Genomic DNA, 16,986 nt, shown 5'->3' on the forward strand with positions numbered 1-16,986 from the left:
CGCACCGACACCCCGCCTCTGAAATTTGGGAGTCTCCCGGGAGGGTTGGCAAGTATGAGAATTAGCGGTGAATGCGGTGTTATATAATCGGCGGGCCAGCTCTAGTGTTAATTTGATATCTCCTCAAGGGCCAAGTGAAATTACATGGTGGGCCAGAGTTTGACACCCATGCTTTAGAGGTTTTAATAAGCAATGTTCCTCATTGCTTTTTCGAATAGAAGATGATTTGTTGTAATATTTCTGTGTAACGAACGATGCACCTCTTCATAAATCATCACAGCGTCCATGGTCTTGAACAGGCTGCTGTTCTTTGGCGCGGCCACCTGCAAAAAAAAAACCAACAACACAAAAACACAACAATGCATTCCTTGCGTGCGCGTAGAAAGTGCGTAGAAAGCCGAGTGCGGTCCTCACACATGAGCTGGTAGAGTTGTCGACGCACAAGCAGGACTCTGGGATGTCGTAGCCCCACTCTTGGTAGCCCTGCTGCACGCCACAGCACTCCAACTGCCAAACACAACGTCAACAAATCACGGTTCTTCATCTCCATTCGGTTTCGGGACGTCTTTTACCGACTTGGATTTGTGTTTCGTGCAGAATCTTGAGGTCGACGTCAGTGGCGTTGCGGATGGGCTGCATGTTCATGTAATACGCGTGCATGTTTTGGACCACCTGCGCAACAAGAGCACACAAGTCGAGCACATTTGCATGAAAGATGATTTCTAGTGTAAATATAGTGGTGTAAATACCATAGGGCGCACCACCAGCACGTTGATTCCACTGTAAAGCACAAACAGGCTGCACAGGATGATTCCAACGGTGAACTGACACACAAATAAACTGTCAGTATCTGAGAGAAGTGTGTGTGTGTGTTTGTGTGTGTGTGTGTGTGTTTGTGTGTTGACCCACCACAATGATGACCCATCTCTTCTCCTTGCAGACGCCATACAAGCCAATGATGGGCAAGAGCAGCACGATGATAGAAATGGCGTAAACGGCGCGTATGCCCACGATCATGTCCTCGATCTGTGGATGGAACATAGGAACCAGATTATGTTCACAAAAAGACATTTTACGTACTTTGTCAACAACACCACCGTAAATACTCCAATTTATGTCGCAATTTAACTAACCGCAAAATCTCCAAGTAAGAAAATAAACGTTGGTGGACACCGGCGGTGAGGGATGCCGTCAGGCTGAAGAAGGAGTCCTATCGGGTTCTTTTGGCTCATAGGACTCCTGAGGCAGCGGACAGGTACCGACAGGCCAAGCGGTGTGCGGCTTCAGCGGTTGCGGAGGCAAAAACTCGGACATGGGAGGAGTTCGGGGAAGCGATTGGAAAACGACTTCCGGACGGCTTCGAAGCGATTCTGGACCACCATCCGCCGCCTCAGGAAGGGGAAGCAGTGCACTATCAACACCGTGTATGGTGAGGACGGTGTTCTGCTGACCTCGACTGCGGATGTTGTGGATAAGTGGAGGGAATACTTCGAAGACCTCCTCAATCCCACCAACACGTCTTCCTATGAGGAAGCAGTGCTTGGGGAATCTGTGGTGGGCTCTTCTATTTCTGGGGCTGAGGTTGCTGAGGTAGTTAAAAAGCTCCTCGGTGGCAAGGCCCCGGGGGTGGATGAGGTCCGCCCGGAGTTCCTTAAGGCTCTGGATGCTGTGGGGCTGTCTTGGTTGACAAGACTCTGCAGCATCGCGTGGACATCGGGGGCGGTACCTCTGGATTGGCAGACCGGGGTGGTGGTTCCTCTCTTTAAGAAGGGGAACCGGAGGGTGTGTTCTAACTATCGTGGGATCTATTCAGGTGTACTGGAGAGGAGGCTACGCCGGATAGTCGAACCTCGAATTCAGGAGGAACAGTGTGGTTTTCGTCCTGGTCGTGGAACTGTGGACCAGCTCTATACTCTGGGCAGGGTCCTTGAGGGTGCATGGGAGTTTGCCCAACCAGTCTACATGTGTTTTGTGGACTTGGAGAAGGCATTCGACCGTGTCCCTCAGGAAGTCCTGTGGGGAGTGCTCAGAGAGTATGGGGTTTCGGACTGTCTGAGTGTGGCGGTCCGCTCCCTGTATGATCAGTGTCAGAGCTTGGTCCGCATTGCCGGCAGTAAGTCGGACACGTTTCCAGTGAGGGTTGGACTCCGCCAAGGCTGCCCTTTGTCACCCATTCTGTTCATAACTTTTATGGACAGAATTTCTAGGCGCAGTCAAGGCGTTGAGGGGATCTGGTTTGGTGGCTGCAGGATTAGGTCTCTGCTTTTTGCAGATGATGTGGTCCTGATGGCTTCCTCTGGCCAGGATCTTCAGCTCTCGCTGGATCGGTTCGCAGCAGAGTGTGAAGCGACTGGAATGAGAATCAGCACCTCCAAGTGCGAGTCCATGGTTCTCGCCCGGAAAAGGGTGGAATGCCATCTTCGGGTTGGGGAGGAGACCCTGCCCCAAGTGGAGGAATTCAAGTACCTCGGAGTCTTGTTCACGAGTGAGGGAAGAGTGGATCGTGAGATCGACAGGCGGATCGGTGCGGCATCTTCAGTAATGCGGACGCTGTATCGATCCGTTGTGGTGAAGAAGGAGCTGAGCCGGAAGGCAAAGCTCTCAATTTACCGGTCGATCTACGTTCCCATCCTCACCTATGGTCATGAGCTTTGGGTTATGACCGAAAGGACAAGATCACGGGTACAAGCGGCCGAAATGAGTTTCCTCCGCCGGGTGGCGGGGCTCTCCCTTAGAGATAGGGTGAGAAGCTCTGTCATCCGGGGGGAGCTCAAAGTAAAGCCGCTGCTCCTCCACATGGAGAGGAGCCAGATGAGGTGGTTCGGGCATCTGGTCAGGATGCCACCCGATCGCCTCCCTCGGGAGGTGTTTAGGGCACGTCCGACCGGTAGGAGGCCACGGGGAAGACCCAGGACACGTTGGAAAGACTATGTCTCCCGGCTGGCCTGGGAACGCCTCGGGATCCCCCGGGAGGCGCTGGACGAAGTGGCTGGGGAGAGGGAAGTCTGGGCTTCCCTGCTTAGGCTGCTGCCCCCGCGACCCGACCTCGGATAAGCGGAAGAAGATGGATGGATGGAAGAAAATAATCTCTCATGTTACTTTTGCAAATAAAAGACTGATATTTTGTAAAACGAAAATGCTTCCTTGGGGTCTACATAACATGTGATGGTGGTTCTTTGGTCAAAATGTTGCATTGATGATGTTTTACACATCATCTTCAAGTCGCTTTCTGACGGTCTCTGCCGGATGCGCCGTTTTGTGGGCGGTCTTATTTACGTGGCTCACCTTCGACGGCGTCTTCTCCCCGTCATCTTTGTTGTAGCGGTGTAGCGTGCAAGGACGGGGGTGGAAGAAGTGTCAAAGGATGGCGCTGACTGTTTTAATGACATTCAGACTTTACTTAACTTTAATTAAATGTGTCCCGTGAAAAAACGTCCGACCGGAACTCTAATAACGAAAGTTCCTTGGGTGAATAATGTAAACTCACTACACCGGTATGTTTTAGCGCTTTCATGGTGAGTTTACTGACAGATATTAGTAAGAACTTTACACTACTTTATATTAGAAATGGCAAGAGCGGAGGATGAATGTCCCATAACAAGAAGCTAAAGAAAAAAGAAAGTCGGCACGGACTACAAAGACAAGCGCGCGCATTTTTTTTTAGGATTTATGCAGATCCCAAATAAGAAAAGTTGCTTTTGTATAATATTGCGAAACAGAACGCCAGATAATATGTCTTACGTTTCACACACCATAATAATACTGGTATGTTGAAGCACATCAAACGATGCAGCCTACACTTATCTCTTATGTTTGGATGCCATCTACTGGTCATTCTTATCATTTCACCTTGTACCAAATAAAATTGCTTCGAGGTGGGTGAGCTCAACCAAACTTATTCCTTACATTAGGCGCACCAGGTTATAATGCGCAATGTCGAGTTTTGAGAAAAAAATAATCATTTGAAGTGCGCCTTTTAGTCCTGAAAATACGGTAAATGGTTGTGTATTTTTAAAATACAACATATGTCTTATCTAATTACCTCCGCCACATCAGTAATTAGAATTACTGATATGTTAGAATGTATGTTTTATCATTTCAATTATTTATTATTAAAAATGTTTTATTTGTATCATTCAAATGAATATTGTGGAATCAACTTTAATGATAATAGTTCATTTGTTGCCATCCCTTTAAGTCAAACAATCAAAGTAAAGAGTAAAATGTAGTGCAGAATTGTTTGTAGCAGACAACATATTAGTATTACGTATTATATATTTGTCTCTTGAAGGGAAAAGACAAAAACTAAATGCTAACTAATAGACAAAATAATACCAATACCAATAATACCTTTACTTCAATCAATAACGGAGCAGCATCTCCTCATCCGGAAACAACAACAATGTGTGTCCCGTGAAAAACCGTCCGACCGGAACTCTCTAATAACTAAAGTTCCTTGGGTGAATAATGTAAACTCACTACACCGGTATGTTTTAGCGCTTACATGGCGAGTTTACTGACAGATATACAGTCGTGCTCATAAGTTTACATACCCTGCGAGAATTTATGATTTCTTGGCCATTCTTCAGAGAATATGAATGATAACATAGAATACTTGATAGTCAATGGTCAACTTTTACAACTGTGCCATCAGCAGTGTCCTCACTTACGGATTTTTAGTGGGGTTTGCTAGCTGCACTAAAGCGAACCAACAGGCCCTCCAGCGAGTGGTTAAAGCGGCGGGGAAAATTACAAAGGACGATACTCCCAGAGATGAGTGCCATGTACACAACTCGCTGCCTAAAGCGAGTACACAACATCCTGAAGGACAGATACCACCCAGCACATGGCCTCTTCAACCTGCTACCCTCTGGAAGGAGGTATAGATGGATTAGCGCCAGGACCACCAGAATGTCTAACAGTCTGTATCCCCAGGCTGTGAGACTGCTAAATGAACAGCCCCCCCGACCATCTTATTACCTCACTCTTCACCACCTCAATAATTGTGCTCTGGACATCAACGTAACACCCATCAGACATCCGACTGTTCCCACCCCCACGTCCCTCTATTCGCCATCTTCCTGACAAAGCTCAAATGTAAACTATTGTCAACCAGCACTTCAATGCAGTTTCTATGGCGCTGGACAAAGCTCAAACAAAATCTCCTTGTTCATGTATGACTTAAGTGTTATTATGACAATGACAATAAAGGAATTGATTGATTGATTGATTGTGATATGACATTATTAAAGGGGAACATTATCACCAGACCTATGTAAGCGTCAATATATACCTTGACCATATATTTTTTTAACCGATTTCCGAACTCTAAATGGGTGAATTTTGGCGAATTAAATGCCTTTAATCTTCTTCCGCTTATCCGAGGTCGGGTCGCGGGGGCAGCAGCCTAAGCAGGGAAGCCCAGACTTCCCTCTCCCCAGCCACTTCGTCCAGCTCCTCCCGGGGGATCCCGAGGCGTTCCCAGGCCAGCCGGGAGACATAGTCTTCCCAACGTGTCCTGGGTCTTCCCCGCGGCCTCCTACCGGTCGGACGTGCCCTAAACACCTCCCGAGGGAGGCGATCGGGTGGCATCCTGACCAGATGCCCGAACCACCTCATCTGGCTCCTCTCGATGTGGAGGAGCAGCGGCTTTACTTTGAGCTCCCCCCGGACGACAGAGCTTCTCACCCTATCTCTAAGGGAGAGCCCTGCCACCCGGCGGAGGAAACTCATTTCGGCCGCTTGTACCCGTGATCTTGTCCTTTCAGTCATAACCCAAAGCTCATGACCATAGGTGAGGATGGGAACGTAGATCGACCGGTAAATTGAGAGCTTTGCCTTCTGGCTCAGCTCCTTCTTCACCACAACGGATCGATACAGCGTCCGCATTACTGAAGATGCCGCACCGATCCGCCTGTCGATCTCACGATCCACTCTTCCCTCACTCGTGAACAAGACTCCGAGGTACTTGAACTCCTCCACTTGGGGCAGGGTCTCCTTCCCAACCCGAAGATGGCATTCCAGCCTTTTCCGGGCGAGAACCATGGACTCGGACTTGGAGGTGCTGATTCTCATCCCAGTCGCTTCACACTCGGCTGCGAACCGATCCAGCGAGAGCTGAAGATCCTGGCCAGATGAAGCCATCAGGACCACATCATCTGCAAAAAGCAGAGACCTAATCCTGCAGCCACCAAACCAGATCCCCTCAACGCCTTGACTGCGCCTAGAAATTCTGTCCATAAAAGTTATGAACAGAATCGGTGACAAAGGGCAGCCTTGGCGGAGTCCCACCCTCACTGGAAACGTGTTCGACTTACTGCCGGCAATGCGGACCAAGCTCTGACACTGATCATACAGGGAGCGGACCGCCAAAATCAGACAGTCCGATACCCCATACTCTCTGAGCACTCCCCACAGAACTTCCCGAGGGACACGGTCGAATGCCTTCTACAAGTCCACAAAATACATGTAGTCTGGTTGGGCAAACTCCCATGCACCCTCAAGGACCCTGCCGAGAGTATAGAGCTGGTCCACAGTTCCACGACCAGGACGAAAACCACACTGTTCCTCCTGAATCCGAGCGTAGCCTCCTCTCCAGTACACCTGAATAGACCTTACCGGGAAGGCTGAGGAGTGTGATCCCACGATAGTTAGAACACACCCTCCGGTTCCCCTTCTTAAAGAGAGGAACCACCACCCCGGTCTGCCAATCCAGTGGTACCGCCCCCGATGTCCACACGATGCTGCAGAGTCTTGTCAACCAAGACAGCCCCACAGCATCCAGAGCCTTAAGGAACTCCGGGCGGATCTCATCCACCCCCGGGGCCTTGCCACCGAGGAGCTTTTTAACTACCTCAGCAACCTCAGCCCCAGAAATAGAAGAGCCCACCACAGATTCCCCAGGCCCTGATTCCTCATAGGAAGACGTGTCGGTGGGATTGAGGAGGTCTTCGAAGTATTCCCTCCACCGATCCACAACATCCGCAGTCGAGGTCAGCAGAACACCATCCTCACCAAGGAATTGAGAATGCTAATCAGCAGTGTTCAAACGCTGATTAAGAAGAGGAAAATGAGGGATTCAGGTAGACCAGCAAAGATTTAAGCCACAACTGCCAGGAAAATTGTTTGAGGAGCAAAGAAAAATCCACAAATAACTTCAGCTAAAATACAGGACTCTCTGAAAAATGGAGGTGTGGCTGTTTCAAGATGCACAATAAGGAGGCACTTGAAGAAAAATGGGCTGCATTTTCGAGTCCGTTTTTGACCATTCCACCTTCAAAACGTGCCTCTTAGTTAGGACAACAAAAGTTATCATTTTTTTCCCGTAAAAATTCCCGGTTTTCCCGAAATTCCAAGAATTCCGAAATACCCATTCTTAATTCAAACCGTCACTACGGCAACATTTTTCAACCGATTCCAAAAATACCACCACCGACGTATTCATATCATATAGGACAATTGTACTGGTATCAATATTTTTAAAAATTTCCAATTTTCCAGGAAATTCTCAATCAAATGAATGGACGTAATCACAGTTCTACTGTACGATGCCCTACATTCTCAAAATGTTTCGCATTTTTTAAACCTGATTCCATCCTTTGAACACAAAACATGTTTTCTCTTTCCCAAAATTCCCGGTTTCCCCGGAATTTCCAGTGATTTCCCCCCCATTGACAACGAATGGAAAATATACAATCGACTGGATATCCCACATTTCTCAACCGATTCGAACCGTTCCACCATACACACACTCCACTCGCCTTGGACGATCAAACTACCATTTTCCCAATTATAAAAACAATTCAGAAATTCCCAGAATTCCCGGTATTCCAAAGCCATATTTTACCTTTTTCTGGAAAAGTTTTCACAGTCCACATTTTTCAAACGTTTTGAGCATTCCACCTTCAAAACATGCCTCTTAGTTGGGACAACAAAAGCTATAATTTTTTCCCCCGTACAAATTCCTGGTTTCCCGGAATTTCCAGTATATTTTCCCCATTGACAACAAATGGAAAATATACAATCGACTGGATGTCCCACATTTCTCGTCTGATTTGAAGAAGTCCAACATCTACACACTCCTCTCACCCTGGATATTCAAGCCAGCATGTTTCCTGGTTCCAAAAAATTCCCTGATTACCCGGAATTTCCCTCCATTGCAAACGAATGGGCAATATGCGAACCTCTCCATTTCCCACATTTTTCAACCGATTCGAGCCGTTTCAACATCCTCACACTCCACTTATCTTGGACAATCAAACTACCATTTTCCAAATTTAAAAACATTTCAGATATTCCCAGAATTCCTGGTTTTCCAAAGCCGTATCTTACCTCTTTCTAGAAAGTCCACATTTTTCAACCGTTTTTGACCATTCTACCCTCAAAACATGCCTCTTAGTTGGGACAACAAAAGTCATCATTTTTTTCCCCGTACAAATTCCCGGTTTTCCTGAAATTCCAGGAATTCCGAAATACCCATTCTCAATTCACACGGTTACTATGCCGATTGCAAATATATCAACACCAACTTTATGCTGGTATCAATATTTTCTAAAATGTTCTGGTTTTCCTGAAATTCCCAAATTTCCAGGAAATTCCCATTCAAATCAATGGACGTATTCACAGTTCTACTGTACAATGCCCTAAATTCTCAAAACGTTTTTGTTTGAACCCGATGCCATCCTTTGAACGCAAAACATGTTCTCTTTTTCCCAAATTTCTCGTAATTTCCAGTAATTTTTTCCTGATTGACAACGAATGGAAAATATACAAATCGACTGGATGTCCCACATTTTTCAACCGATTCGAGCCGTTCCAACATCCACACACTCCACTCACCCCGGACATTCAAGCCGGCATGTTTCCCGGTTCCCAAAAATTCCCTGATTACCCGGAATTTCTCTCCATATTCCACATTTTTCAACCGATTCGAGACGTTCCAACATCCACACACTCCACTCACCCTGGATATTCAAGCCAGCATGTTTCCTGGTTCCAAAAAACTCCCTGATTACCCGGAATTACCAGGAATTTCCCTCCTTTGAAAATGAATGGGCAACATACGAACCTCTCCATATCCCACATTTTTCAACCGATTCAAGCCGTTCCAACATCCACACACTCCACTCACCCTGGACATTCAAGCCGGCATGTTTACCGTTTCCAAATAACTCCCTGATTACCCGGAATTACCAGGAATTTCCCTCCATTGAAAATGAATGGGCGAAATACGAACCTCTAAATATCCCACATTTTTCAACCGATTCGAGCCATTCCAACATCCACACACTCCACTCACCCTGGACATTCAAGCCGGCATGTTTCCCGGTTCCAAAAAACTCCCTGATTAACCGGAATTACCAGGAATTTCCCTCCATTGAAAATGAATGGGCGATATACGAACCTCTCCATATCCCACATTTTTCAACCGATTCGAGCCATTCCAACATCCACACACTCCACTCACCCTGGACATTCAAGCCGGCATGTTTCCCGGTTCCAAAAAATTCCCTGATTACCCGGAATTTCTCTCCGTATCCCACATTTTTCAAACGATTCGAGACGTTCCAACATCCACACACTCCACTCACCCTGGACATTCAAGCCGGCATGTTTACCGGTTCCAAAAAACTCCCTGATTACCCGGAATTACCAGGAATGTCCCTCCTTTGAAAATGAATGGGCAACATACGAACCTCTCCATATCCCACATTTTTCAACCGATTCGAGCCGTTCCAACATCCACACACTCCACTCACCCTGGACATTCAAGCCGGCATGTTTACCGTTTCCAAATAACTCCCTGATTACCAGGAATTACCAGGAATTTCCCTCCATTGAAAATGAATGGGCGATATACGAACCTCTAAATATCCCACATTTTTCAACCGATTCGAGCCATTCCAACATCCACACACTCCACTCACCCTGGACATTCAAGCCGGCATGTTTCCCGGTTTGAAAAAAAACTCCCTGATTACCCGGAATTACCAGGAATTTCCCTCCTTTGAAAATGAATGGGCAACATACGAACCTCTGCATATCACACATTTTTCAACCGATTCGAGCCGTTCCAACATCCACACACTCCACTCACCCTGGACATTCAAGCCGGCATGTTTCCCGGTTCCAAAAAATTCCCTGATTACCCGGAATTTCTCTCCATATCCCACATTTTTTAACCGATTCGAGACGTTCCAACATTCACACACTCCACTCACCCTGGACATTCAAGCCGGCATGTTTCCCGGTTTGAAAAAAAACTCCCTGATTACCCGGAATTACCAGGAATTTCCCTCCATTGAAAATGAATGGGCAATATATGAACCTCTAAATATCCCACATTTTTCAACCGATTCGAGCCGTTCCAACATCCACACACTCCACTCACCCTGGACATTCAAGCCGGCATGTTTCCCGGTTCCAAAAAAATCCCTGATTACCCGGAATTTCTGTCCATATCCCACATTTCCCACATTTTTCAACCGATTCGAGACGTTCCAACATCCACACACTCCACTCACCCTGGACATTCAAGCCGGCATGTTTCCCGGTTTGAAAAAAAACTCCCTGATTACCCGGAATTACCAGGAATTTCCCTCCTTTGAAAATGAATGGGCAACATACGAACCTCTGCATATCACACATTTTTCAACCGATTCGAGCCGTTCCAACATCCACACACTCCACTCACCCTGGACATTCAAGCCGGCATGTTTCCCGGTTCCAAAAAATTCCCTGATTACCCGGAATTTCTCTCCATATCCCACATTTTTTAACCGATTCGAGACGTTCCAACATCCACACACTCCACTCACCCTGGACATTCAAGCCGGCATGTTTCCCGGTTTGAAAAAAAACTCCCTGATTACCAGGAATTACCAGGAATTTCCCTCCATTGAAAATTAATGGGCAATGTACGAACCCCTCCATATCCCACATTTTTTAACCGATTCGAGCCATTCCAACATCCACTCACTCCACTTACCATGGACATTCAAGCCGGCATGTTTACCGGTTCCAAAAAACTCCCTGATTACCCGGAATTGCCAGGAATTTCCCTCCTTTGAAAATGAATGGGCAACATACGAACCTCTACATATACCACATTTTTCAACCGATTCGAGCCGTTCCAACATCCACACACTCCACTCACCCTGGACATTCAAGCCGGCATGTTTCCCGGTTCCAAAAAATTCCCTGATTACCCAGAACTTCTCTCCATATCCCACATTTTTCAACCGATTCGAGACGTTCCAACATCCACACACTCCACTCACCCTGGACATTCAAGCCGGCATGTTTCCCGGTTCGAAAAAAAACTCCTTGATTACCCGGAATTACCAGGAATTTCCCTCCTTTGAAAATGAATGGGCAACATACGAACCTCTGCATATCACACATTTTTCAACCGATTCGAGACGTTCCAACATCCACACACTCCACTCACCCTGGACATTCAAGCCGGCATGTTTCCCGGTTCGAAAAAAAACTCCTCGATTACACGGAATTACCAGGAATTTCCCTCCATTGAAAATGAATGGGCGATATACGAACCTCTCCACATCCCACATTTTTCAACCGATTCGAGCCGTTCCAACATCCACACACTCCACTCACCCTGGACATTCAAGCCGGCATGTTTCCCGGTTCCAAAAAATTCCCTGATTACCCAGAACTTCTCTCCATATCCCACATTTTTCAACCGATTCGAGACGTTCCAACATCCACACACTCCACTCACCCTGGACATTCAAGCCGGCATGTTTCCCGGTTCGAAAAAAAACTCCTTGATTACCCGGAATTACCAGGAATTTCCCTCCATTGAAAATGAATGGGCGATATACGAACCTCTCCACATCCCACATTTTTCAACCGATTCGAGCCGTTCCAACATCCACACACTCCACTCACCCTGGACATTCAAGCCGGCATGTTTCCCGGTTCCAAAAAATTCCCTGATTACCCAGAACTTCTCTCCATTATCCCACATTTTTCAACCGATTCGAGACGTTCCAACATCCACACACTCCACTCACCCTGGACATTCAAGCCGGCATGTTTCCCGGTTCGAAAAAAAACTCCTTGATTACCCGGAATTACCAGGAATTTCCCTCCTTTGAAAATGAATGGGCAACATACGAACCTCTGCATATCACACATTTTTCAACCGATTCGAGCCATTCCAACATCCACACACTCCACTCACCCTGGACATTCAAGCCGGCATGTTTCCCGGTTCCAAAAAATTCCCTGATTACCCGGAATTTCTCTCCATATCCCACATTTTTTAACCGATTCGAGACGTTCCAACATTCACACACTCCACTCACCCTGGACATTCAAGCCGGCATGTTTCCCGGTTTGAAAAAAAACTCCCTGATTACCCGGAATTACCAGGAATTTCCCTCCATTGAAAATGAATGGGCAATATATGAACCTCTAAATATCCCACATTTTTCAACCGATTCGAGCCGTTCCAACATCCACACACTCCACTCACCCTGGACATTCAAGCCGGCATGTTTCCCGGTTCCAAAAAAATCCCTGATTACCCGGAATTTCTGTCCATATCCCACATTTCCCACATTTTTCAACCGATTCGAGACGTTCCAACATCCACACACTCCACTCACCCTGGACATTCAAGCCGGCATGTTTCCCGGTTTGAAAAAAAACTCCCTGATTACCCGGAATTACCAGGAATTTCCCTCCTTTGAAAATGAATGGGCAACATACGAACCTCTGCATATCACACATTTTTCAACCGATTCGAGCCGTTCCAACATCCACACACTCCACTCACCCTGGACATTCAAGCCGGCATGTTTCCCGGTTCCAAAAAATTCCCTGATTACCCGGAATTTCTCTCCATATCCCACATTTTTTAACCGATTCGAGACGTTCCAACATCCACACACTCCACTCACCCTGGACATTCAAGCCGGCATGTTTCCCGGTTTGAAAAAAAACTCCCTGATTACCAGGAATTACCAGGAATTTCCCTCCATTGAAAATTAATGGGCAATGTACGAACCCCTCCATATCCCACATTTTTTAACCGATTCGAGCCATTCCAACATCCACTCACTCCACTTACCGTGGACATTCAAGCCGGCATGTTTACCGGTTCCAAAAAACTCCCTGATTACCCGGAATTGCCAGGAATTTCCCTCCTTTGAAAATGAATGGGCAACATACGAACCTCTACATATACCACATTTTTCAACCGATTCGAGCCGTTCCAACATCCACACACTCCACTCACCCTGGACATTCAAGCCGGCATGTTTCCCGGTTCCAAAAAATTCCCTGATTACCCAGAACTTCTCTCCATATCCCACATTTTTCAACCGATTCGAGACGTTCCAACATCCACACACTCCACTCACCCTGGACATTCAAGCCGGCATGTTTCCCGGTTCGAAAAAAAACTCCTTGATTACCCGGAATTACCAGGAATTTCCCTCCTTTGAAAATGAATGGGCAACATACGAACCTCTGCATATCACACATTTTTCAACCGATTCGAGCCGTTCCAACATCCACACACTCCACTCACCCTGGACATTCAAGCATTTCAACTCCACTCACGCGTATCGGCAGTTCGGCGGCTTGCGCACACAGGGCGTTCACATGCAATTCCCTACTGGAATTGCAAATTCTAGTTAATATGTAAAATCCTGCTACAAGTTGCCATGACAACATGTACTGTTGATAGTGTTTTATACATGTCTGACAAGACAGGGGGCGTTACCTGCTCATCGCGGTGGTAGTGGCCATGGATGAACAGAGTGCCTGCCAACATCAGAGCGCCAATGACCTGCAACAACAACACACTTTTAGTGTCACACCTTTTGTAACGGGTACAAAATAACATTAAAAGTACACCGCGTGTTTTGCACAATTCATTATGTCCGAAGGGGAGTGGGAAGAAGCAGAGCATATTTGCAATACCAAGACATGAGCCCAGCAGGAATAGTGAGCAGTGAGACCCAACAAGCAGTAACAAGTCGGCCCACAGAAAGGACACGAGTGTGTTGACATGTGCAAAAACACTCACCACCATCAGACTTGCCACCACGATGAAACTCCTTTTCACCCAAATGTTCACTCTCCCCATTTTGTCTCCCGGCGTCCTGCTGAAAGGCAATAAACAGAAATGACGTCCTTTCTCTGCACTCTTGATGATTAGAAATGTGCAAGACACACACAAAAAGGCAACAGGCCGCACCCCCCTTCTCTAACTTGTGTGCCGAGGAAATGGGTGGGCGGGATTAGACCTGCATCAGGGACAGAGGACGAGGAGCAGTGTGTGTGTGTGTGTGTGTGTGTGTGTGTGTGTGCGTGTGTGTGTGTGTGTGTGTGTGTGTGTGTGTGTGTGTGTGAAGTGATTCGAGTGACGGATATTTGGGAGGAAAGTTGAAAACATACACACATTGTTCCAAGATGAAGAAAGTTGTCCATAGTTACTCTTTTCAGGCTCCACTGAGGCTTTTGGGGGGGGGGGGGAATTACAGATTGACGCAAAGACAGGAGGGGAATTCCTCCCACGTCCAGATGTGTGGAGGTGAGAACGGCTGACTGTGTCTTTAAGAGGGAAAAGTGTGAACTAAGCCTGGCTTTGCATGCGGCTTCATTGCAGCTCAACACACAATAAAGCAGCGATTGTCTGGCGTTGACCCCCCGCCACACAACACAACACACACACACACACACACACACACACACACACACACACATTCACGTCTTGTCTAGCAGTACAAAAAAGGATTTGATTGTTAACACACACTCACACACACACAGACACGCGCACACACACACACCTTGTAGAGAGCACTTCCTGTTCACAGCAAACATCACCTCAGACACGGACTTGTATTCATTTGTACAAAACACACAACTCTCAATCTGACTTGAACACACTTCCATGACTCATCCAGTATTTTTTCACTTCTTGGTATTGTTTTAATCTCAATAATGTTATTGAAATTATTTGTACATTATTTTTGTACAAAACTTAAAACTCTCAATCAATTTTTTTGTGACTAATTTCATATTTTATTTTATTTTTTCTTGGTAATATCAATAATAATGTCATTGATATTACTATTTTGTAATTTGACATTTTATTGTTATAACAATAGTGTTATTATTTTTGTTTTTTGTGATGTTTTAATTTTTATGAAATTATTACTAATTATTTGTAGAGTTGTTACTTTTTAAATGATCAGTGTTTGTATTGTTATTGATGTTTTTATTTCCCATGTAATTATCATGATTAATATTTGACTTGTTAGCAGTATTGTTACTTTCATTTCAGTTTCAGTTTATTTGGAACATGCATACGATACAATGTAATGCAGCACACATTTCTAGTTGTTTTATTACGGCACGTCCGAAAAGGAGTAGCTAGAAGCTGAGTTGACTTCATCCTACCCCTTTTCATACCATTGCAATTGTATCCCAATTCCTTGTTCTCTGTAACAGAACAGTGAATAAATAAATAATATACCATAGTAAGTAAACAAATATTAAACACATAAATCTTTATCTCCAAAAAAAAAAATTTTTTAAATTTTGTTACTTTGCTACTTTTATTTTTCTTGACCAGAGCGCTTTTTTTTACCATTAGTTTTGCATTAAATTTTAGTGTTATCATTTTATTTTTTTATTTTATTATCTGCTTCATATTGTATTATTATTAGTATTACTGTTATTATTAGTGTTCTTGTTCTTATTTTTTTCATTGTATGTTTTTGTTATTATTGCTATTTTCATAATTTATCTTTTTTTACTAAAACCTGTCATTTTATTTTGATATGGATATTCAATAGGTATAATTAGGGCCCGCATGGCCCATTGTAAAAGGAATCCCGAAGGGAGTCCTTTTACAATGGGACAGAGGACCCTATTGTTTTTCGATCGTTTACTATTATTATTATTCTTCCGCAACTTTGCGCTGTAATTTGACCCCCTTAACATACTTCAAAACTCACCAAATTTTACACACACATCAGTAATATACGGCAAAACTTTTTATCAAAAAACCAAACCTCAAAACTCAAAATTGCGCTCTAGCGCCCCCTACGGAAAAAAAAAACTAGACTGCCTGTAACTCCCACTAGGAAGGTCTGAGAGACATGAAACAAAAACCTTTATGTAGGTCTGACTTAGACCTAGATTTCATAATAGCATATTCTCGGGCAGAAATCAACAGGAAGTTGGCAATTCCCCCCTCAAGACAAAAAAGTACTAAAAACAGTAACTTTTGCCTCTTTGAGCTGTAATTTGACCCCCTTAACATGCTTCAAAACTCACCAAACTGACCGCACACATCAGGACTGGCAAACATTGCGATCTAAAAAAAACAACCTAACCCCAAATCTCAAAATTGCGCTCTACTGCAATTTTTTACTAAAACGCAAAAGAAAACTGCTCCTCGGAAGAAAAAAATGACAAAACTGCCTGTAACTCCCACTGGGAAGGTCGGAGAGACATGAAATAAAAACCTCTATGTAGGTCTCACTTAGACCTACATTTCATAAATTGACAACCCCCTGCAAAAATCTACAGGAAGTTTGCTATTCCCCCTTCAACACAAAATTTTTGTAAAAACCGGTCACCTTTCTTCAAACATTATCTCCTCTGAGCGTGTTTGTCGTTTCGGCTTCAAACTAACACAGGACAGAGATTGAACCCTTCTGATTAAAAGTTATCGAAAGAGTTTTAATACCGGCTCCGGTTTTGATTTTATGAGCCTTCAAAGAGCCGCTGCGCTGATGCTGCTGTTTTTTTCAAGAAGGCTGCTTAAAAGCAGGAAGCACCAGCGTGCCCACACAATGCAGACAAGGTAGGTACACTACACAAAAGTATTGGGACAATTCGGAATAAAAGTAGACAAAAGTATTGGGACACTTATGACGAAAACTGAACAAAAGTATTGGGACACTTAGGACTAGCACCTGCCAAATACGCGGGCCCGAC

General features: G+C 45.2%; 1 protein-coding gene across 4 annotated transcripts in view; it reads right to left on the reverse strand.

The window, feature by feature from the left end:
* LOC133606944 (tetraspanin-8-like) overlaps positions 1-16,986 on the reverse strand; it is a 48,370-nt gene that overhangs the window by 7,406 nt on the left and 23,978 nt on the right. For 2 of the 4 annotated variants that reach the window (XM_061961419.1, XM_061961415.1), the window contains exons 2-8: positions 14,063-14,141; positions 13,757-13,822; positions 910-1,026; positions 750-824; positions 577-672; positions 415-507; positions 261-323 (exon numbers count right to left, since the gene is read on the reverse strand). In XM_061961419.1, the coding sequence (XP_061817403.1) occupies positions 261-323; positions 415-507; positions 577-672; positions 750-824; positions 910-1,026; positions 13,757-13,822; positions 14,063-14,122 (570 nt within the window). In that variant the 5' untranslated portion in view covers positions 14,123-14,141. Of the gene's footprint in view, positions 1-260; positions 324-414; positions 508-576; positions 673-749; positions 825-909; positions 1,027-13,756; positions 13,823-14,062; positions 14,142-14,233; positions 14,250-16,986 lie in introns of those variants that run through there. The other 2 variants (XM_061961418.1, XM_061961417.1) reach the window with 2 other exon arrangements.

This window comes from Nerophis lumbriciformis, linkage group LG05 (genome assembly GCF_033978685.3).
Source record: "Nerophis lumbriciformis linkage group LG05, RoL_Nlum_v2.1, whole genome shotgun sequence".
NCBI lineage: Eukaryota > Metazoa > Chordata > Actinopteri > Syngnathiformes > Syngnathidae > Nerophis > Nerophis lumbriciformis.